The 24788-nt window shown below is 35.1% G+C and overlaps 2 protein-coding genes across 2 annotated transcripts in view; both read left to right on the top strand.

Moving 5' to 3' along the window:
* Positions 1 to 1587: 1587 nt before the first annotated feature.
* On the top strand, positions 1588 to 2951 carry LOC128189377 (uncharacterized). Its single transcript, XM_052860963.1, has 3 exons — positions 1588 to 1821; positions 1985 to 2099; positions 2333 to 2951. Exons 1-3 carry the CDS (start codon positions 1713 to 1715, stop codon positions 2676 to 2678), a joined length of 570 nt encoding a protein of 189 aa, XP_052716923.1. The 5' UTR covers positions 1588 to 1712; the 3' UTR covers positions 2679 to 2951.
* Positions 2952 to 3396: 445 nt separating this feature from the next.
* The window catches only part of LOC128190496 (uncharacterized), a 33262-nt gene continuing 11870 nt past the window's right edge, over positions 3397 to 24788 (top strand). The window contains exons 1-2 of the mRNA XM_052862570.1: positions 3397 to 3547; positions 3839 to 4103. Coding sequence (XP_052718530.1) covers positions 3980 to 4103 — 124 coding nt within the window. The 5' untranslated portion in view covers positions 3397 to 3547; positions 3839 to 3979. The remainder of the gene's footprint in view (positions 3548 to 3838; positions 4104 to 24788) is intronic.

Raw genomic sequence — 24788 nt, 5'->3', positions numbered from 1 at the left:
TGTCCTCAAATGTTCCTAGTAAATATTTGCTTTTTATATAATTAGTAGCTTTTGATTCAATTTCATCGGTCAATGATAAGTTTACCCTTTCAATACCAATAAAGTTTTTTTGCCCAAATGATGTATTCAGGTTTTAAGAATTGGTTACAAATTCTAACTGAAAAGAAATGTGTATGGATGAAATGTTCTTATTTTTTAAAAAAAAATGACTCAATTCATTAGTGGATTATTTAATCTGAAACTCTGCAAGGGGAGGGTGTACGGGATATTAGATTAATAACAAATTCATTGGAAGAAAGGGACGACTCTACAATATACAGTGTATGTAGAAAAACACTGCAGCTTGAAGATTAACTGTATATACATGTACTTATATAGAAAGGGGTCGCATGGAAGGAAACACGAAATTAGTATGCTGTATTTAGTTTGTTTTGAAGGAAATCCTCCCTTTGCGCCATTTCTATTTATATCGTGATCAAAAGACTTAAAGAAAAAAAAACAATATATGATCTTGAGCTTTCAGATCCAATGACATCACTTATTATTACCAAGTATTCGAATACATTAAATTGGTTAGAAATCAATGTAACTACATGTATTTGTGCTGCAAAAAGATTTGAGATCTAATGAGAATGTTTACAACACACAGTCCCAATAACGGCCCCGCTCCCCTGTTTACCTGTGGATACCTGTACTTACCTATGTTTACCTGACAATAGGTCTGAACCTCGGCCACCTTGTACGTACATTTCACACCTTTGTGTTGCACGCTCGCCGCGAGGCCACAAAGTTTAACGCTATCAGCTGTTGGTTTTCTGATCATCCTCTCGGAGCAGACGACCAGTTTCGTTTACGTAATATCTGAAAATACGTCATGTTTACATGTTCATTTATCTATGCATAATTAAACCGCTAAAAGTTAGATTGAGACTGATAGTTTAAGTTCTCATATTTTCATTTGTTAAAATTCTCATATTTTTGTAGATTAGATTTTTCATAATTGTTTGTTAGTTAAAATTCTCATATTTTTGTAGATTAGATTTCTCATATGTTTGTTAGTTAAAATTCTCATATTTTTGTAGATTAGATTTCTCATATGTTTGTTAGTTAAAATTCTCATATTCTTTCTCCCCTCTCTTGTGATACATAAAAGAAATGATCTATATAACATATTGATGGCGCTAGACAATCTCCTTTTTTTCTTAAGATTAGCAACTTGTGGTTGGACTCCGACGCAGATTATTGTGCATTAATAAGCTCCGACGACTATGTCATACAATGATTAAATGATAATCGTTGGAATCTCTTCCTTGAGCGTGGATACGTAACACACAACTATCGCACAAGCTCTCCATTAACCCCAGGCAGACACAGGAAACATATTCCTACGACACACGACCACAACAATTTAAAAATCAAAAACCATTTTGACAAATGAGAGCATGTCATATTTTTTCATAACGTCTTATGAAGTTATTTATATCTAAGCTGAAATCTTGTGAATTAATTAGAATTTCGGTGATTAATCATTTCACAAACAATATTGCTCCACAGGTATATATACTGACAGCCGGGGCTGTATCCACAAACACTTCTCTCTCACTCAGCCTTCGCTAACGACCGGCGCTCGCTCTCTGACTGCATTGTCAGCTGCTGAAGATAACATTTTCTGTAATTCTAAATCTCTGCGTGAGAAATTCCAACAAGACAACATGTACAGCTCTGTAACTGTGATTTTGATGTCACTGCTAATTCCTGAGTTGGTTCGTGGATGGTGTCAATTTATTCCACAGGAAACTTTGGCCATTCCTGGAAAGAAAAGTAAGGGTCATCTAAGGTTACGAGCATTTATACTGATAACGAACTTTCGTTTATGTGACGGACACAAGAACATCTCTTTGTTTTTCGATGATCGAATTTTTTCTACGGTTTTTTGCAAGTTATTTTTATATCATTATTCATTTGCTTTTTATTATTTTTGCAGTGTCATTAGACTGTCTTTACAAGGACTCCATCCGGGTTCCTTATCGGCAGAGCTACCGCGACGAAAAAACCTGTCAGGACTGTAGCTGCTCAGATAGTGGACTACAATGCTGTGGGTAGGTACAATTCACAGAACTAAAATTGTCTTAATATTAATGTATCCATACCTCTATTATATAAGACTTAGTTTATCGGGGCATTTTAATGAAGGCTTTGTGAAACCACTGTCTATATAACTTTTTTTTATCATAATGAATTTAACATTCTAATGTTTTTTTTTTAAATGACTAAGGGTTAATGAACGTAAATAAGTGCATATTTTATTGATATTTGTTTTTAATTTTGTAAGATTTGGAAACAACGCCGGGGTATTTCACGTTGAGGGATGCATCGAAAAGAAGGACGGTTGTTATTCCACGTATGTGGACGCTAACGATCCAACAAAGCCTTGCCCCTCCACCCAGACCACCACCCAGGCCCCACCTGTGCATAACGAACAGGTGCCCGATAATCAGGTTTACAGAAATCCGTTTGCTTCCAAGGGTCAGGATTCCAGGTACAACCCGTTTAATAGCCCAAACTCTCTGTATAATTTCAATTTGAACGAGAAGCCATCAGAAGACAAAGCCGAGAGACAGCGGCAGTACGAGTTCCTCCTGTCCCTGCTTCAGTACTACATGATCAACGGCAGTTAATCCGGCCCCTTAATCCGGGGTCAAAGGGCACGGTCGAGGCTACAGAAATCCATCGTTTTATTAATTTATTATTAACTTTATTTATTGATTTGATAGATATGTATTTTATTTTATTTTTCGTTTTCGTCTTTTCGGGAATATTTATTATGTGTCACCAATTCACATTAAAGAATACGTGAATGCAAGTCTTGGAGACCATGTTTGTTTGGTAACATTTGTCTAATGAATGTTTGTGCAATTGTGTTTGGATAATAAAAGACAATTGAAATTAAATGCTTGATATTTTTCTTGTGTGTATGTGTGTGTGTGTGTGTGTGTGTGTGTGTGTGTGTGTGTGTGTATATATATATATATATATATATATATATATATATATATATATATATATATATATATATATATATATATATATATATATATATATATATATACACCTAGTAAACAGTAGTATATCTTGGACTTCGTTTATCTTGTGGCCATTGAGTCGTTAAAGACGATGTGCTGTGTTGTTCTGCTTCAGACCTCAATCCACAAAACAGTTGTTGCACAGTGTTAACTCCGCCCTTCAAATGTTTCTTATCTACAAGAACAGTTTCCATGGAATTTAGCATTGAATGTGAACATGGTTTTTTGAGAAAAGAAATAAGTTATGAAATATGTCAAATCTTGTCATTAAATTTGAACTCTAATTTGGAAACTGCTAGCCACAATTGTTTTGGAACTGCGTTAGATATGCTGCATTGTGACAGGCAGTGAAGTGTATAATTAGCTTTGACAGTGTGACAACCTGCCTACAGTCGTAATCCTTGTATGATCTCACACACATATAGTGAGGATCTGTAAGGAACAACCATCTTCCCCATGATATGGTAAGCAGTTTATGTTCAACAAATGTGTGCTTGTTCCACTTATTCAAATGTTATAGATGATGTACCCTTAAGTTTGCTTTATGGGGTTTTTGTTGTTGTTTTTTTTACAGTTTTAGTGTCTTGATCACTTTTTGAATAGGCTTGAATTTTGTCAGTCGACATTGAATTACATGCTTGTCATGTTTTATATGAAACCTTGTGAGGAAAGTTTAACGAGATTAATTAAAAGAGCTTCAAATTTTAGTCATAATTCAGAATATTCAACGATTTCGAAATGTCACTATTTCAAAGGTGACGTCGCTCCCATTCAACTATCGTGCATTAGCCCCGGCGCAGTGAGAGGGTGTGTCCACAAATCGCCCGGCCGTAGGGCACGCACAGTCACAGTAAACACTAGGGCGTCCACTCAGTCTTCAGAGAGTCTCCGCCATCATGACCCGGGTCCACGCTCTGTGTGTTCTACTGCTCCTGGATTTGATCTCCGGAATCTGTGTCGGGTTCGATGTTTGCCATAATCTGATACAAGTCGAACACGACTTTGACAAGAACAAGAAAGGTAATCATATCTATTTATATCTGTCGTCTTACTTGTCTGCAGGGCTTCAAACATCAAAGCACATTTATTTCATCGCAGTGATTGAAATGTTAATTAAAGTCAAACGCGTTGCGACTGATATTTGAAAGAGTACCTCTATATAAATAGTGCCTGTTTAGGAGGGTAAGAAATGAAATTGACACCCCGAGAAAACAACCGACGCGAAGCGGAGGTTGACAATGGTTTTCGAAGGGTGTCAATTTCAACTCTTACCCTCCTAAACAGGCACTATTTATTTTGTTATACTAAATGTCTTAATTTTACAGAAAACGTTTGTACTTTTATATATAAATGACGTGAATTCTTTGGCGAACCGTACGCGCATAGTTTACGCGCATGTAACAATTCGTTGTGTTACCCGTTGCTAAGTGTGTTGCTAACGCTGCGGGTAATAGAACGGATTATCAACTGCGTCTAAACCAATCAGATTTCAGTATTTAACATGAAAGTATAATAAAATACCATGTTCTATAACCAGGCTATGGATTTAAAATGATATTCTATATACTTGTAACAATATCTATTTTTAAAAATAAAACCGTCGTTTGTCGAATTTCACTGCTTCCTATGATGACATATTTGTTTTCACCAGCGGTACAAGTTCAGTCAAATCAAGACTGCTGTGTAGTCCACATGTTTCTATAATATCAAACATTTACCCGTATCAGTCTCAAACTGTAGATATTTATTTTCCATTGTTTGATTTTTTGGGATGGTGGCAACATTTTTTATAACATTAACAACTTCCATAAAGAAACTAGGCCAACACAGAATACTATTGACGAATCTTTGTCATACTTTTTCTTCGGTTTGCTTAGGCCATTGTTCATACATTCATTCTTGGATCCTCCCAAGCTTATGAAAATTTGACTTATCCTGTTTTATAACATTCATTTTTTGTCAAATAAAGCAGACTTGCTCAGGTGTCATGCATCAAGCAGTGCTATAAAGTGAGGGATATTCTTTACAAATGTTAAAGTACAATTCATTTAGTTCACATAAACAACCGAATCTAACTCTGCAGATGTGTTTGTCTGGATCCAAATTTCACATTATTTTAGTTTACATGGCATTTACATGTCACGATCAGCCATTTTATTGCAGGCTACGCTCACTGACATTCGGTGAGGATTCAGTAATTTTCGATAATTGAGTAATTTGAGTTTGAGCCGCTACTTCACAAGCTGTGATAGTACCGTTCTAGAATTGGTGTAATCTGTCTGATTATTATGTTAATGGCATAAAATTCTAGATTAAGTGCAGTCTGTCTGATTACTTTTTTTTTTTTTTTTTATAATATTTATTATTCAGTTTTTATACAGATAACAATAATTCATAAACAATACAGGAATAAGTTAGGAAAACATAAATCTAGATTTGACGATTAATACATAGATATCTTGTACATTAAGTCGAATATATTTTGTTTTCAAACAATGAATATACATAAATTGGATAAATTGTATTTTAACAACCAATTGCATTGCATAAGCATATGTATAATATAGAAGTACTCTGATACTATTTGATAATTATGGTCCACCAGGGTCCTTACAACACAAAAAGTCCAAACACTCCCCAGTGGACGATGCTACATGAGACTGTTTTCTCAAAGTAGCTAAATACTTTATAGAACTAGAGCAGAGCTCGTGGCAAAGCCCCGAGTAGGTCTTCCGTTGTTGCTGCGAGTTGAAAATATATGTTATATGGTGTCAAACGATTATAATGACTATACTTTCAGTTCTGCTTTTGTTATAAAAAATTGTTGTGATTGAAAGCCTGTATATAAAACGTGTTTTGAAACAAAAAAAGGAAGAAAATATTTTAGGAAAACTATTTGTCGAGCAGAGTTCATGTAATCGTTTCAAACATTCTTTAAAAAGTGAGATGTTTAATGGCGAGTTTAATTTTCAAGGGTAGCAAGCATTGTTATAAACAGTATGTACTCATGATTCATGTCAGGAATTGTATTTCTTTTTTAAACTGAACCCGCCTACAAAACACGTAAACCTTTCTCAAAGATAACTTCTAAATTAAAATATTTCTAATTTTTTGAAGACTATGTGCAAGTTTAGAATTGCGTGCTGACAAAATTTACAGACCCTAAAACGTACTACTACACCAAAAAAGCGTGCGGCCTACGTGCGAGAAACGTTTCGTGTAAACCTTTTAGAGTTTCATGTAAACCGTTTAGAGTTTCGGGCAAAGCGTGTAAATCGTTTCGAGCAAAGCGTGCGAGAACCGTGTGAAACGTTCATCAGATTTCATTCGGAACTCTCTGACAAGTTAATTGTTTCAAAATGGCGCCCGTGTTTTACATTACTTTAACAAAATTGAGCGAATTTTTAACAAACAAAAGAAAGGTATATAATTATATTAAAAGACGACTAGTAACAGATAATTACATGTGTATTTAACGTTTTCATGCGATGTTTCAGTACTGAAACAATATTAAAATTCGCTATACATAAAAAATATTAAATACAGTTAGCGAAACATGATTTCTATTGGAACAAACCTAAATCAACTTTAACTTGCACTATCATGTTTTGATAAGCATGTATTTTTATTATCTATTTACATCGATAACTCTTACTGAGACCATTCGGCTGTGTACAAGCAGCACACATAACCTCGGACATCGGGTGAGACCTGCATCTGGCTAAACCTGTCAATCAAACTCTGTGTATTTGTTTTCATTGGATGGTCAGGCGTCTCTCTTTTGTCAAAAGCCAATGGAAAATTAATGACTTCAAGGTAATCGGAATACGTATTTGATGAAGCACACAATGATAGAAAATTTATTAATTATTTGAACAAAATTAAATGTAAACATAGAAAGGTAATAAAAAATTAAATTATTATGGGAATCTATACGCATGGTACTCAATTCAAATAGATTATATTATGATTTTATTATTTTATGTAGTAAAATCACCCTTCCAACTGTTACTCAATTACATAACAATTGATGACCTGGGGCTATAAATGTTCTGAGCTGTGTGCGCTGAAGCGACACAAGATTCTCGGTCGCATGCGGCAATTGAATTAACACAGACTGGCCGAATAAACAAACGGATGGGAAAGTGAAACAAAATGTTACACATAAGAAACCACCAAAAATGATTTTCGACAGATCTTGCTATCTTTTCTCCAATTAAAAAAAAAATCCAGCGCGAGCACCTGTCAGCGGGGCGGGAGGTGGGGGGGGGGGGGGGGGGGGCAGCAATGAGTTCGCTTCCACAATGAAACTACAGTAGTGATTAATATGTGACCGATAGAATCTAATCTAAAGTTGTTTAAACTCATGTGAATATTTTTTAAAATAATCATCGAATACCTCAATTCAGGGCATTCCTTTATCGTGCTAGCACCTACCGCAAACATGTAACATGGGACTTTGATTATAATTTGATTTGATTTTTAAACTACCTTATACGCTATCGTATAAATCAATGCTTAATCAACTGTACAAGTAAAATAAATTTATCTTTTCATCTTAAACCAATATAATAGTTGAAAACATAATAAAATATAGTTGTGTCCGTGCAAAATATGAAACATAAACGCGTCATAGGGTACATGTAGAAGAACACGAACCGACCGCGGATCACTTATCCACTCGCGCCGGATCTCCTCAGCCATGTGCGAGGGATGATCATCATTTACATAATGTAAATGTTTAATATTTGAGGGGGGGGGGGGGGTGTTGATTTAAAACATTAATTGTACAGTTTTTAAAGTAGTTTACATAAACAAACCAACCATTAGTTTATGTCTAACGATTTTTCCGATTTGGAGTAATATCGTTCATTAATATTCATTTACACTCAAATATTTAATTAAATATATACAAGGAGGACAAACTTTTATAACATAAAATTGAAACAGTTCTTGTATATACGGCTATATTAACTCAAACACGTTCATATGCATGTAAGTGTAAGTCGCGGTGTGCGAATCTTGTGTATTAAATAACCGTTTACCGCTAGGTAATGCAGCCGTCGCTGATCTCCTCGGCCGTGGGCAAAGAATATATTTCGTAAAGGTACAACGCACAGAAACGCACAGCTCACAACCAAGGAAGATTTGAAAAGTTTGCAATATAATGACCTTACTCTATCAAATAGAAGTTATATATTTTAAACTTAAACCCCACAATTGATCTATGTCTATTATTGCTTTAGAGAATGACATTGCTTTTATTAATTAAATGAACTATTTCTTACTTGACATCCAATCGTTTAATCCACAAAAGATTTTGTGTAATCAAAACTAAAACAATTCTTGAGTTCGCGGCTAAATAAACTCATATATGAGAGACGCAACTCTCGTGTATTAGATAACCGCTGACCGCTAGGAAGTCCAGCCGCGAGCATGGTGACCGATTTTCTCGGCCGCGGGCGAGGGAGAGCTTACGTAATGGCACACACACACAACTCTGATTCAAGGTAGATTTTAAATGCATGGAGTTAATAAATAAAATGTAATGCATAGTTTTTTAATTCCATATTTTGTGGTTTAAAAGAAAAGAAAAAGAATGTTTTGTTTTCCAATTGCCGTTTTTAATGATTGTGCACTATAAGAACTTAACAACAATGACTTAAATTCCTAAAAAAAAAAAAGCATGTACTCCAACAAAAAAAAATTCTTATAAATTAATGCCTCCTGTATAAACCAGCATACTTTCTGCGACAACTTTATGCCAGTTGTACGCACAAAGACTTTCGTTAACTTGTCAAATGAAAACAGGTACATGTCAACATGTAAAGCTTTTTACACCCATACTACACAAATCACTTACAAAATAATATTGTTACGACCTTTATGAGATCCCAACAAACAACTTTTCCAGCGACATCCATATCAAAATCCAAACCGTTTTTGAGTTATTAAGCAAAAACTTTTAGGGGCTATTGGCCCTTAATTTAAGGGGCCAGCCCTTTTTTATTGGTGTCAAATGAAAGCCCTTGATATTCTGCACAACTTTTATTCTACATGTCTTAACAAAATATTTTTCGTTAAAAAGATATAAAGGAAAATATGTCTAAATTTTTGCACTTTTTGGAATCCTGTTTTTTGACCCCCTACCTTTTCCTAAATAAGGAACGTAATCCAAAAACAAAAACCGATGTATACAACTTCAATGTCTTTGTTATTCAAATTCGTTGGATTCCCATTCCCTGCTATCATAGTCTCTGAGCCTTTGTCTGGAAACCAAAGGCCCTAAAAAATTTTAAAAGGGGAATAACTCGTTAACGGAAAGGGAATTCTAACTTTTATGAATTGATGAAGATAGTGTTTTGTAAAGTCCATTAGCCCTGAAAATTTGAGCAAAATCCGTTCAGAAATGAGCACGATATGAAGCCTCAAAGTTCGCGTCTAGGAAGAAAAAAAAAAAAAAGAAAAATAAGAATAATCTTAACCCGCACAATAATAGAAAGGTCTTCCGTTGGAAACGGAAGACCTTAATTACAAATTAAAAACGTGTAAGTACATGTATATATCACAATGTATCAGCAAATTTTGAGAAAAGACGTTGTTTGTCACATTTCATAAGACGTAACAGAGAAGAATATTGAATAAGAGCATTTTTGACACTTTTACACACATTTATTTCAGTTTCTTGCAGAGATTCAATTCTACAGTACATTTTGTATTTATATATTTTATAAGCAATGAAAGAAATCAATAAATTCAACGACTCAATCTTGTCGTTTTGTTCTAAATAAAAGCCTAGAATAATATGTTTCCATTTTATGTCGAATAATAAAAAGGAACCTAATTTTCTCCAAATATGTTCAACATTTTTACATTCAAATAATAAATGTTTAGTGTTTTCAATTGTTTTGCATATATTACAGTTATCCCCCTTGTTCCTTAAACATTTACTTAAATATGCATTGTTGCAGAGAATATTATGGAGCATTTTGTAATTGAATTCAGCTATTTTATTGTCATTTATATCTTTGACTTTTCTCGTGTATATATTTTTCCATAGATTTGAATCCTTTATCGGTATTGCAAACTCTTGAGAAAGTTTAGTTTGATAACACGGCTTAACAAATTTCTTGTGTATTAAGTTTTTATAAAAGAATTGGCATTTTTTATTATTTAAGCATGACACCCCTGTTGCAAAATGAAATTTCCCTTCATTTTTTATGTTCAAATATTTAACATTTGTAAAATCATATTTTTTACACAATGGTTTTATAACTGATAATAAAGTTTTATATTCACAAAGCCAGTTAGACTTTCTCTTAATAATAGTGGAAAGCACTTGTAGTGTTTTTATATTCCCGTTATTATCTATTAAGTCCTTTAAGTAAAGTATATTACTGTTGACCCAGTTTTTAAAAAATAATGTTTCTCCTTTTATTTTTATGTTGTTATTATTCCAAATGGGTTGTTTTAAAATATCGTTAGGTGATATGTTATCGAAGTTACACCTTTGTTTACATTCGTTAAATGAACTTAGAATTTGTTTGTAGAAAAGTGGAAGTTTGCCTATTCTATCCAGTGCATTTAAATTAGTTTCAGAAAACTGTAAGACGTAATGAAGATTTAAATTAGCTTTTTCCATAAAACTCTCAAGGATTTCAAATAGAGTGCCCTTAGAAGATAACAATCGCGGTATCCACGCTGCTTTTAGAGCCTTGAACTTACTTTCAATATCTATAATTGATAAACCTCCATCTATTATATCGCCTATCAAGGTATTTCGTTTGATTCTTTCAGATTTGTCCCATATGAAATTAAATAAGAGTCTTTGGACCTTACAGATATATTCTTTATCTGGTATACACAATATAGATGCAATATAAACTAGTTTTGAAGTTGCTAATGTTTTGATTATACATGATTTACCAAACACCGTTAGTTTTCTACGTTTCCATGATTCAAATAACTTTTCCATGTCGTGATATATTTTCATCCAATTTTTATTGTAACATTCTTCTTTATCATGTCCTATATAAATACCTAAACACCTGACAGCTTTATTTGTTGCTTTAATGCCATTGATTTCATCATACATATCTTTAAGCCCCCCTAAAAGAATACATTCGGTCTTGTTAGGGTCTTCCGTTTTCAACGGAAGACCCTCTTGTTATTCTTCGGTTTCTTTTTAGGGTCTTCCGTTTCCAACGGAAGACCCTCTTGTTATTCTATTGTTTCTTTTTATTATTATTATTATTATTATTCTTTTTCTTTATTTTTCTGACTTTTTTAAAGCTTAATATCTCAAAAAGTTTTCAACGGATTTACATAAAACTTTCAGGGATTATGGCAAATCACTGTCCCTAAAAGATGTTAATTTTTTAAGTACAACGTCATTTCCGTTTCTACGTTACGTCAATTTTTAAATTTTAAAAATGTGATTTTGTCCAGGGCGTTTTTCAAAAACGCTTAAAGATAAAGACTTCGAATTTTCTGTGTTGAAGCATTGATCGTTTTTATTTGGACATAAGGCTGAAATTTAGTTTCCGCCACTTCCGGTCCAAACCGGAAGTGTTTTAAAATTTTCGAATTTTCGAATTTTTCGTTTCAATTTCAAATGTTTATGAGGTTTGTAGAGTTGGTCATGCTGAATACGAAACTGAAATCCGTTTAAAAATCGGAAGATGCATTATAGAGATATCGGGGTTTAAAAATTGATTTTTCCGGAAATTTTCTTTCCGCGTCCTTGGTTTAAAAAATAGCGTAATGTTCAAAGTAAAATTAACTCGTACCAAAAATAATTGCTAAGTCGTACTAAAAAACATTCGGATTTTTTTTGTTAAGTCGTTCTTAAAATCGGAAAGGTTTTTGTTAAGTCGTACTTAAAATCATTCGTATTTTATTAAGTCGTACCAGGAATAATTCGATTTTTTTTCATTTTTTTCTTTTACTCTTGTTGTTGGTTTAAGAGCTCTGCTTCTTACAGGAACTTCCAGCTTTACTTCCGACATTGACGGAAGACCCACTCGTTGCTTTGCAACGAGCTTTGCTCTAGTTATTATTATTTTTTTTCTTTTTCTTTTTTTTCTGACTCCTTTTCGGCTTCATAACTCAAAAAGTTTTCAACTTATTGAAATGAAACTTTCAGGGATTATGTGCAATTATAATGCCTCAATGATGTTAAAGTTTCCATAACAACGTCACTTCCGTTTTGACGTTACGTCATTTTTAAACTTTAAAAAAAGTCATTTTGTCCGCGACATTTCTCAAAAACGCTTTAAGATAGAGTCTTGAAATTGTCTCTGATTATGAATTTGGCAATTTACATGTGCAATAAGGCTGGAAATAAAAATCCGTCACTTCCGGTCGAAACCGGAAGTGAAACAAATTTTTCGAAAAAATGAATTTTCTGATCAAATCAAAAATGAAAATGGGTTTTATAAAGCTTATCAAGCTGAATCTAACACTGAAATCCGTTTTAAAATCGGACAATGCATTAAAGAGATATCGGGGTTTAAAATTTGATTTTTCCGGAAATTTTGTTTCCGCGTCCTTGGTTTAAAAAATAGCGTAATGTTCAAAGTAAAGTTAACTCGTACCAAAAATAATTGTTAAGTCGTACTTGAACACATTCGGATTTTTTTTGTTAAGTCGTTCTTGAAATCAGGAAGGTTTTTGTTAAGACGTACTTAAAATCATTCGTATTTTTTTAATTCGTACCAGGAATAATTCGATTTTTTCATCTTTTTATTTTAGTTACTCTTGTAATTGGTTCAAGAGCTTTGCTTCTTACAGGAACTTCCAGCTTTACTTCCGACATTAACGGAAGACCCACTCGTTGCTTTGCAACGAGCTTTGCTCTAGTTTTTCTTTTTTTTTTTTTTCTTCCTAGACGCGAACTTTGAGGCTTCATATCTTGCTTATTTCTGAACGGTTTTTGCTCAAATTTTCAGGGCTAATGTACTTTACAAAACACTATCTTAAGCAATTCATAAAATTTAGAATTCCCTTTCCGTTAAAGAGTTATTCCCCTTTTAAAAATTTTTAGGGCCTTTTGTTTCCAGACAAAGGCTCCGAGACTATGATAGCAGGGAATGGGAATCCAACGAATTTGAATAACAGAGACATTGTAGTTGTGCACATCTGTTTTTGTTTTTAGATTACGTTTTTTATTTAGGAAAAGGTAGGGGGTCAAAAAACAGGATTCAAAAAAGTGCGAAAATTTAGACATATTTTCCTTTATATCTTTTAAACGAAAAATATTTTGTTAAGACATGTAGAATAAAAGTTGTGCAAAATATAGAGGGCTTTCATTTGACACCAATAAAAAAGGGCTGGCCCCTTAAATTAAGGGCCAATGGCCCCTGAAAAAGTTTGCTTAATAACTCAAAAACGGTTAGGATTTTGATATGGCTGTCGCTGGAAAAGTTGTTTGTTGGGATCTCATAAAGGTCGCTACAATGTTATTTTGTATGTGATTTGTGTAGTATGAGTGTAAAAAGCTTTACATGTTAACATGTACCTGTTATCATTTGACAAGTTAACGAAAGTCTTTGCGCGTACAACTGGCATAAAGTCACCGCAGAAAGTATGCTGGTTTATACAAACGGCATTAATTCATAAGAATTGTTTTTTTAGAATATACGTGCTTTTTTTAGGAGTTTAAGTCATTGTTGTTAAGTTCTTATAATGCTCAACCCTTAAAAACGGGACTTGGAAAACAAATCATTGTTTTTCTTTTCTAGTAAACCTCAAAATATGGAATTAAAAAAAATCTATGCATTACATTTTAGTTATTAACTCCATACATTTAAAATCTTCCTTGAATCAGAGCTGGTGTGTACCATTACGTAAGCTCTCCCTCGCCCGCGGCCGAGAAAATCGGTCACCATGGTCGCGGCTGGACTACCTAGCGATCAGGGGTGTTCTAATACACGAGAGTTGCGTCTCTCATATATGATTTTATTTATCCGCAAACCCATTGATTACACATGTTTTTTTATGGATTAAACGATTGGGTGTCAATTAAGAAATCGTTCAGTTAATTAATAAAAGCAATGTCATTCTCAATCTAAAGCAATAATAGATATAGATAAATTGTGGGTTTTAAGTTTAAAATAAATAACTTCTATTTGATAGAGTAAGGTCATGATACTGCAATTTTCAAGGCTTACTGGGTTCTGAGCTGTGTGGGTCTGTGCGTTGTACCTTTACGTAATCTATCGTTCGCCCACGGCCGAGGATCTCAGCCACGGCTGCACTACATAGCGGTTATTTATACACAAGGTTCGCACACCGAGACGCACACTTCCATGCATATGAACGTGTTTGAGTTAATATAGTCGTAAATACAAGAACTGTTTTAATTTTATGTTATAAAAGTTTGTCCATTTTGTATTTATTTAATTAAATTTGAGTGTAAATGAATATTAATGAACGATATTAACCCAAATCGGAAACATCGTCAGACATAAATTAATGGTTGGTTTGTTTATATAAAATATTTTATAAACTGTACAAATAATGTTTTAAATCAACAACAACAACCCCCCCCCCCCCCTAAATATTAAACATTTAAATGATGATCATCCATCGCCCATGGCTGAGGAGATCTGGCACGATTGGACAAGTGATCCGCGGTCGGTTCGTGATCTTTTACCTTATCACGCGTTCATGTTTCATATTTTGGCATTTTGCACGGACACAACTATATTTATTGTTTTCAACTATTATTTTGGTTTCAGATGAAAAGATAAATTTATTTTACTTGTACAGTTGATTAAGCATTGGTGTATACGATAGCGTACAAGGTAGTTTAAAAATCAAATCAAATTATAATCAAAGTTCCATGTTACATGTTTGCGGTAGGTGCTAGCACGATAAAAGAATGTCCTGAGTTGAGGCATTCGATGATTATTTAAAAGAATATTCACATGAGTTTTAAACAACTTTAGATTAGATTCTGTCCGTCACATATTAATCACTTCTGTAGTTTTTCTACATGTTCGTTTCATTATGGAAGCGAACTCATTGCTGCCCCCCCCCCCGCCCCCCTCCTCCCGCCCCGCTGACAGGAGCTCGCGCTGTACTTTTTTTTGGGGGGGGGGGGCGAAACGATATCAAGATCTGTCGAAAATCATTTTTGGTGGCTTCTTCTTATGTGTAACATTTTGTTTCACTTTCCCAACCGTTTGTTTATTCGGTCAGTCTGTGTTAATTCAATCGCCACGTGCGACCGAGAATCTTGTGTCGCTTCAGCGCACACAGCTCAGAACATATATAGCCCCGGGTCATCAATTGTTATGTAATTGAGTAACAGTTGGAATGGTGCTTTTACTACATAAAATATAAATAAAAAAATCATCCAGAAAAAATGTTACCGTAACTCAATAGTCAATACCAAAAATAAAAATCCGTATGATTACAAACTGAAATCGGTTTTTCAGTATTCGGCGGGATTTGATTTTTTCTTCTAACATTAGTATTTTTATTGGTTTCAGAGAATACGATGTAAAAATACAAACAGGAAATAAATCTGATATTATTTACATTGATAATGTTGAAAAATATTTAAAATTAAATAAGTCACATTCGTTAGAAAACACTGTTATACAAACATCCGATAATTTTTTTCCTATGTCGTATCATTTGCGTTAATAAATATGGTCTGTACATATCCATGTACCTCAGAAAAAATTCAAATGATTAAACAAAAAAGAAAGTTGTAATAACTATTTCGGATTTTTTTCAAAGTAATTTAACATTGTATTGAATCAGAAAAGAACAAGAAATAAAAATGATTTAAATTTTTGACTCAATCTTCGAATATATTACCGGCGCTCCTTACATGTATAACGGCGTTCAGTGTATATAGATTATCATGATCTATTTGAATTAAGTTCCATTCGTAAAGATTCCCTTAATAATTTATTGCATGACTGTGTACATTGTAGGCAAATCCCTGTGCGTTAATTACGTCTTGTTTTCCGTTAACAGTGGTTTAAGTAATTAAAATAATTACTTGTAAAAATATCTATAATCGGGATTCCAAAGAACTTACTTCCCGCAATTCATAGAAATGATCAGTATGTTTTCTTTCTATGTTTACATTTAATTTTGTTCAAATAATTAATAAATTTTCTATCATTTAAATTGTGTGCTTCATCAGATACTGATTCCAATTACCTTGAAGTCATTAATTTTTCCATTGGCTATTGACAAAAAAAGAGACGCTTGACCATCCAATGAAAACAAATATACAGAGTTTGATTGACAGGTTCAGCCAGGTGCAGGTCTCACCCGATGTCCGAGGTTATGTGTGCCGCGAGTGGTCGCAATAAGAGTTATCGATGTAAATAAATTAAAAAAAGATACATGCTTATCAAAACATGCTCGTGTAAGTTAAAGTTGATTAAGGCTTGTTCCAACAGAAATCATGTTTTGCAAACTGTATTTAATATTTTTTATGTATAGCGAATTTTAATATTGTACAGTCATTTTACCGGTAACGAATCAGTATGCGGTTTCTCGTGCATGCAACTATTATTATCAAAATTCCAAATGTTTTTATTTAAATCGCGTTTCTTTGTCCTTCTAAACTGTATCAAACTTCCGAAAATATAAAGGATGAATTACGGAGACAGTAATTTCAACACCCCCTCCAGTTTCCTAGTTTCGAATTCGTTTCCCAGTATCGAATTAAGCGCCCTTTATCACTTCTGACCGAATATTTTGAGGCGAATTAATTTCAAAAATATTCTAGAGGTACATGTTAATGGACTTATAAATGAACAAGGAAAAACGATTGTGGGAATATGTCATTTAAACAAATTATATGATCGTTATTTTTATCATACCGTTTTCCGGTCAAATTGAAACTGGACTTGAACAGTTTTCATTTCCGTTACTTTATAATATTGAATTTTCATAAAAACACTTTATAATAGTAATTGATGATAAGTAGTTGCCATTTTCCTTTGTTTTTCCCGTATATCTATCAATTTTTGCAGCCAAATAATACTGCTGTCGCAATGAACCGTAACTAGGAAAACTACACGTGGTTCTATTTGAAGTCGTAATTTCATTCAAAGCTCCATTATTATTTGATATGATGTATTATCTTTTTAAATGAATTATATTTACTAATTATTCACTAAATAGGGATCAATAACAAACTTATTTTCATAGTTAGGCTTAATTGTTTTCACACTTTCGTTTTTTAGCTCACCGAGCTGAAAGCTCAAGTGAGCTATTCTGATCACATTTTGTCTGTCGTCTGTCTGTCTGTCTGTCTGTCTGTCTGTCTGTCTGTCCGTCCGTCCGTCCGTCTGTCCGTCTGTCTGTAAACTTTTCACATTTTCAACATCTTCTCAAGAACCACTGGGCCAATTTCAACCAAACTTGGCACAAAGCATCCTTCGCCTAAGGGGATTTAAATTTGTGAAAATTAAGGATCACGCCCTTTTGCAAAGGGAGATAATTAGGATTTTATGAAAATTTTCGAGAAATTTTCAAAAATCTTCTTCTCATGAAACATAAGACCAGGAAAGCTGCAACTTGTGTGGAAACATCATCTGGTAGTGTAGATTCTAATTTATGAAAATCATGACCCCCGGGGGTAGGATGGGGCCACAATGGGGGGTCGAAGATTTACATAGGAATATACAGAGTAAATCTTTGAAAATCTGCTTCTCATGAACCATAAGACCAGGAAAGCTGAAACTTGTGTGGAAGCATCCTCAGGTAGTGTAAATTCTAATTTGTGAAAATCATGACCCCCGAGGGTAGGGTGGGGCCACAATGGGGGGTCGAAAGTTAACATAGGAATATATAGGGTAAATCTTTAAAAATCTTCTTCTCATGAACCATAAGACCAGGAAAGCTGAACCTTGTGTGGAAGCATCCTCAGGTAGTGTAAATTTTATTTTGTGAAAATCATGACCCCTGGGGGTAGGTTAATGCCACAATTGGGGGTCGAAATTTAACATAGGAATATATAGAGTAAATCTTTAAAAATCTTCTTCTCATGAACCATAAGACCAGGAAAGCTGAAACTTGTGTGGAAGCATCCTCAGGTAGTGTAAATTCACAGTTGTGAAAATCATGACCCCCGGGGGTAGGGTTGGGTCACAATGGGGTGTCGAAGTTTAACATAGGAATATATAAAGTAAATCTTAAAAAAAAAAATTCCTTTCAGAAACTAATCAGCCAGGAAAGCTGAAACTTGTGTGGAAGCATCCTCAGGTAGTGTAAATTCATAGTTGTGAAATTCATGATCCCCAGGGGTAGGGTGGGGCCACAATGAGGTGTCGAAGTTTTATTACATAGGAATATATAGAGTAAATCTTTAAAAATCTTCTTCTCAGAAACTAATCAGCCAGGAAAGCTGAAACTTGTGTGGAAGCATCCTCAGGTAGTGTAAATTCATAGTTGTGAAATTCATGATCCCCAGGGGTAGGGTGGGGCCACAATGAGGTGTCGAAGTTTTATTACATAGGAATATATATAGTAAATCTTTAAAAATCTTCTTCTCAGAAACTAATCAGCCAGGAAAGCTGAAACTTGTGTGGAAGCATCCTCAGGTAGTGTAGATTCTAATTTGTGAAAATCATGACCCCCGGGGGTAGGGTGGGGCCACAATGGGGGATCGACGTTTTACATAGGAATATATAGAGTAAATCTTTAAAAATCTTCTTCTCAGAAACTAATCAGCCAGGAAAGCTGACACTTGTGTGGAAGCATCATCAGGTAGTGTAGATTCATAGCTGTGAAAATCATGACCCCCGGGGGTAGGGTGGGGCCACAATGGAAGGTCAAAGTTTTACATAGGAATATATATGGTTAATCTTTAAAAATCTTCTTCTCAGAAACTAATCAGCTAAGAAAGCTTAAACTTGTGTGGAAGCGTCCTCAGGTAGTGTAAATTCAAGGTTGTGAAAATCATGATCCCCAGGGGTAGGGTGGGGCCACAATGGGGGTTCAAAGTTTAACAAAGGAATATATATGGTAAATCTTTAAAAATCTTCTTCTCAGAAACTAATCAGCCAGATGATTCTTTATAATTGTTAAGACTTTGGCCCCAGGACAATTCTTTGGCCTCACAAGAAGGTTCAGAGTTTATGTACGTTTATATCCCATATATAAACAATTGTTAAGGATCTTTTTGAGAACTGCAATACTCAACATATGATATGACTATAAAATCGTCCTGTTAGAAAAGGGACTAATGATTATAAACATAAGAATATCCAGGGGAAAATGGATTTTATTTATACAGGATCAACATATATTATTGTACATTGTCCAGATAGTTTGTATTATGACTCCATTAAGCTGATTTTATCATACCTATTGTTCCTCAGGTGAGCGATGTGGCCCATGGGCCTCTTGTTCTGCTTTGAACATCCGGTAGCTCATATCTGGGGCACATTTTTAATTTGTAAACAATTCGGTAAATAATCGTGCAAATGGCAAACAACTTCACGTACTGATATAATATTTATTTCTGTGTTATAATCACCTAGCTAGAATTTTTTAAAACCTCAACTTTGTCTTCCACCAATAATTTTTCTAAAAATTTTTCGATACTGGCAAATATTCGTTACCGGTAAAACTGTACCAGTACTGAAACATCGTATAAAAACGTTATATATATATGTACTCTGTAACTAGTCGTCTTTTAATACATATACCTTTCTTTTGTTTGTTAAAAATAAATTCAATTTTGTTAAAAGATAAGCATATCATTTCTTCTAGATTTTTTTTTTCATGAAAATACCTACAAGAGAGTTTTGCCAATCACAAACAGTTTAAAGTACATGTAATGTAAAACACGGGCTCCATTTTGAAACAAATTGTCAGAGAGTTCCGAATGAAATCTGATAAACGTTTCACATGGTTCTCGCACGCTTTGCTCGAAATGATTTAAACGCATTGTCCGAAATTCTGCACGCTTTGTCCGAAACGCTAAACGGTTTACACGAAACGCTTCACGATTCACACGAAACGCTAAACGGTTAATACGAAACGTTTTTCGCACGTAAGTCGCACGCTTTTTTGTTGTTGTATAGTAGTACGTTTCAGGGTCTGTAAATTTTGTCAGCACGCAACAATTCTAAATTGCACATTTTCTTCAAAAATTTACAAATATTTAAATAAAGAAGTTATCTTAGAGAAAAGGTTACGTGTTTTGTAAACGGGTTCGGTTTAAAAAAAAAAAACACAATTCCTGACATGACACATGAGTACATACTGTTTATTACAATGCTTGCTACCCTCTGAAAATTTAACTCGCCATTAAATATCTCATTTTTTAAATAATGTTTGTTACGATTACATAAACTGTGTGCGACAAATAGTTTTCCTAAAACATTTTCTTATTTTCTTTTTCAAAACACGTTTTATATGCAGGCTTTCAATCACAACACGTTTTTATAACAAAAGCAGAACTGAAAGTTTAGTAATTATAATCGTTTGACACCATATCACATATATTTTCAACTCGCAGCAACAACGGAAGACCTACTCGTGGCTTTGCCACGAGCTCTGCTCTAGTTGTTAAACTAATTGGTCTATAATTTTTTAACAATTGTTTTTCGCCTTTCTTGTATATTAGTGATATCACAGAGAGCCTTTGAGATTCAGACATTTCTTTTTGTTTAAAAACTTCTTTAAGTGCGGCGTAGAAAATTGGTCCAATAATGTTCCAAAAACATTGGTAGAATTCACAGGGTATACCATCTAAGCCAGGAGATTTTTCTCCTTTCATATCAAGTACGGCGTTTTTGCATTCTTCGAAAGTAGGGAATTCATCTAACATCAATTTGTCTTTCTCGTTCAACATTGGTACCTCTATATTGTCTAGATAAGTCAAAATCTTGTCGGTTGGAATATTTGTGGTTTTAAACAGATTCGTATAGTAATTAATCATTTCTCCGATTATTGAATTTGTGGTATTTATCATATCTCCATTTGATGTTTTTAGTTCTTTGATTATATTAGATGTTTGATTTTGTTTTTCAAGATTAAGGAAATATTTTGTGTTTTTTTCGCCACTTTCTATCCATTTTGCTTTTGACTGTCTGATTACTAATGTGTTGTCGCTATGAAATCTGTATGGTGACTGTGTTGTCGCTATGAGATCTGTCTTGTGCCTGTTTTGTTGTTATGAGATCTGTCTGATGACTTTGTTGCCACTATGGGATCTGTCTGTTGACTATATTGTCGCTTTGCAATTGAGTTATATGACTTTTGCAGTGACCGCCTGCCGCTATGAGATCTGTCTGGTGACTTTGTTGTTGCCATGAGATCTGTCTAATGACTGTGTTGTTGCTATGGGATCTGTCTGGTAACTGTGTTGTCGCTATGAGATATATCTGGTGACTGTGTTGTCGCTATGAGATCTGTATGGTGACTGTGTTGTCGCTATGAGATATGTGTGGTGACTTTGTTGTCGCTATGAGATATATCTGGTGACTGTATTGACGCTATGAGATCTGTATGGTGACTTTGTTGTCGCTATGAGATATATCTGGTGACTGTATTGTCGCTATGAGATCTGTATGGTGACTTTGTTGTCGCTATGAGATATATCTGGTGACTTTGTTGTCGCTATGAGATATATCTGGTGACTGTGTTGTCGCTGTGAGATCTGTATGGTGACTGTGTTGTCGCTATGAGATCTGTCTTGTGCCTGTTTTGTTGTTATGAGATATATCTGGTGACTGTATTGTCGCTATGAGATCTGTATGGTGACTGTGTTGTCGCTATGAGATATATCTGATGACTGTGTTGTCGCTATGAGATCTGTCTTGTGCCTGTGTTGTCGCTATGAGATATGTCTGGTGACTTTGTTGTCGCTATGAGATATATCTGGTGACTTTGTTGTCGCTATGAGATATTTCTGATGACTGTGTTGTCGCTATGAGATCTGTATGGTGACTGTGTTGTCGCTATGAGATATATCTGGTGACTGTATTGTCGCTATGAGATCTGTATGGTGACTTTGTTGTCGCTATGAGATATATCTGGTGACTTTGTTGTCGCTATGAGATATATCTGGTGACTGTGTTGTCGCTATGAGATCTGTATGGTGACTGTGTTGTCGCTATGAGATCTGTCTTGTGCCTGTTTTGTTGTTATGAGATCTGTCTGATGACTTTGTTGCCACTATGGGATCTGTCTGTTGACTATATTGTCGCTTTGCAATTGAGTTATATGACTTTTGCAGTGACCGCCTGCCGCTATGAGATCTGTCTGGTGACTTTGTTGTTGCCATTAGATCTGTCTGGTGACTGTGTTGTTGCTATGGGATCTGTCTGGTAACTGTGTTGTCGCTATGAGTTATGTGTGACTTTTGCAGTGACCGCCTGTCGCTATGAGATCTGTATGGTGACTGTCTTGTCGCTATGAGATATATCTGGTGACTGTGTTGTCGCTATGAGATCTGTATGGTGACTGTGTTGTCGCTATGAGATCTGTATGGTAACTTTGTTGTCGCTATGAGATATATCTGGTGACTTTGTTGTCGCTATGAGATATATCTGGTGACTGTGTTGTTGATATGAGATCTGTATGGTGACTGTGTTGTTGCTATGAGATATATCTGGTGACTGTATTGTCGCTATGAGATATATTTGGTGACTGTGTTGTCGCTATGAGATATACCTGGTGACTGTGTTGTCGCTGTGAGATCTGTCTGATGACTGTGTTGTCGCTGTGAGATCTGTATGGTGACTGTGTTGTCGCTATGAGATCTGTATGGTGAGTGTGTTGTTGCTATGGGATCTGTATGGTGACTGTGTTGTCGCTATGAGATATGTGTGGTGACTGTATTGTCGCCATGAGATATATCTGGTGACTTTGTTGTCGCTATGAGATATATCTGGTGACTTTGTTGTCGCTATGAGATATATCTGGTGACTGTATTGACGCTATGAGATCTGTATGGTGACTTTGTTGTCGCTATGAGATATATCTGGTGACTGTATTGTCGCTATGAGATCTGTATGGTGACTTTGTTGTCGCTATGAGATATATCTGGTGACTTTGTTGTCGCTATGAGATATATCTGGTGACTGTGTTGTCGCTGTGAGATCTGTATGGTGACTGTGTTGTCGCTATGAGATCTGTCTTGTGCCTGTTTTGTTGTTATGAGATCTGTCTGATGACTTTGTTGCCACTATGGGATCTGTCTGTTGACTATATTGTCGCTTTGCAATTGAGTTATATGACTTTTGCAGTGACCGCCTGCCGCTATGAGATCTGTCTGGTGACTTTGTTGTTGCTATGAGATCTGTCTGGTGACTGTGTTGTTGCTATGGGATCTGTCTGGTAACTGTGTTGTCGCTATGAGTTATGTGTGACTTTTGCAGTGACCGCCTTTCGCTATGAGATCTGTATGGTGACTGTGTTGTCGCTATGAGATATATCTGGTGACTGTGTTGTCGCTATGAGATCTGTATGGTGACTGTGTTGTCGCTATGAGATCTGTATGGTAACTTTGTTGTCGCTATGAGATATATCTGGTGACTTTGTTGTCGCTATGAGATATATCTGGTGACTGTGTTGTTGATATGAGATCTGTATGGTGACTGTGTTGTTGCTATGAGATATATCTGGTGACTGTATTGTCGCTATGAGTTATATTTGGTGACTGTGTTGTCGCTATGAGATATATCTGGTGACTGTGTTTTCGCAATGAGATCTGTCTGATGACTGTGTTGTCGCTATGAGATCTGTATGGTGACTGTGTTGTTGCTATGGGATCTGTATGGTTACTGTGTTGTCGCTATGAGATATGTGTGGTGACTTTGTTGTCGCTATGAGATATATCTGGTGACTTTGTTGTCGCTATGAGATATATCTGGTGACTGTATTGACGCTATGAGATATGTGTGGTCACTGTGTTGTCGCTATGAGATATATCTGGTGACTGTATTGTCGCTATGAGATCTGTATGGTGACTTTGTTGTCGCTATGAGATATATCTGGTGACTTTGTTGTCGCTATGAGATATATCTGGTGACTGTGTTGTCGCTATGAGATCTGTATGGTGACTGTGTTGTCGCTATGAGAATTGTATGGTGACTGTGTTGTCGCTATGAGATATATCTGGTGGCCGTGTTGTCGCTATGAGATATATCTGGTGACTTTGTTGTCGCTATGAGATATATCTGGTGACTGTGTTGTCGCTATGAGATATATCTGGTGACTGTATTGACGCTATGAGATCTCTATGGTGACTGTGTTGTCGCTATGAGATATATCTGGTGACTGTATTGTCGCTATGAGATAAATCTGGTGACTGTATTGACGTTATGAGATCTGTATGATGACTTTGTTGTCGCTATGAGATATATCTGGTGACTGTATTGTCGCTATGTGATCTGTATGGTGACTTTGTTGTCGCTATGAGATATATCTGGTGACTGTATTGACGCTATGAGATCTGTATGGTGACTTTGTTGTCGCTATGAGATATATCTGGTGACTGTGTTGTCGCTATGAGATATATTTGGTGACTTTGTTGTCGCTATGAGATCTGTATGATGACTTTGTTGTCGCTATGAGATATATCTGGTGACTGTATTGTCGCTATGAGATCTGTATGGTGACTTTGTTGTCGCTATGAGATATATCTGGTGACTGTGTTGTCGCTATGAGATATATCTGGTGACTTTGTTGTCGGTATGTGATCTGTATGGTGAC

Source organism: Crassostrea angulata, chromosome 6, assembly GCF_025612915.1.
Source record: "Crassostrea angulata isolate pt1a10 chromosome 6, ASM2561291v2, whole genome shotgun sequence".
Lineage (NCBI taxonomy): Eukaryota > Metazoa > Mollusca > Bivalvia > Ostreida > Ostreidae > Magallana > Magallana angulata.
Note: the sequence above shows the minus strand (reverse complement) of the source record. Positions and strands in the feature narration are given on the sequence as shown.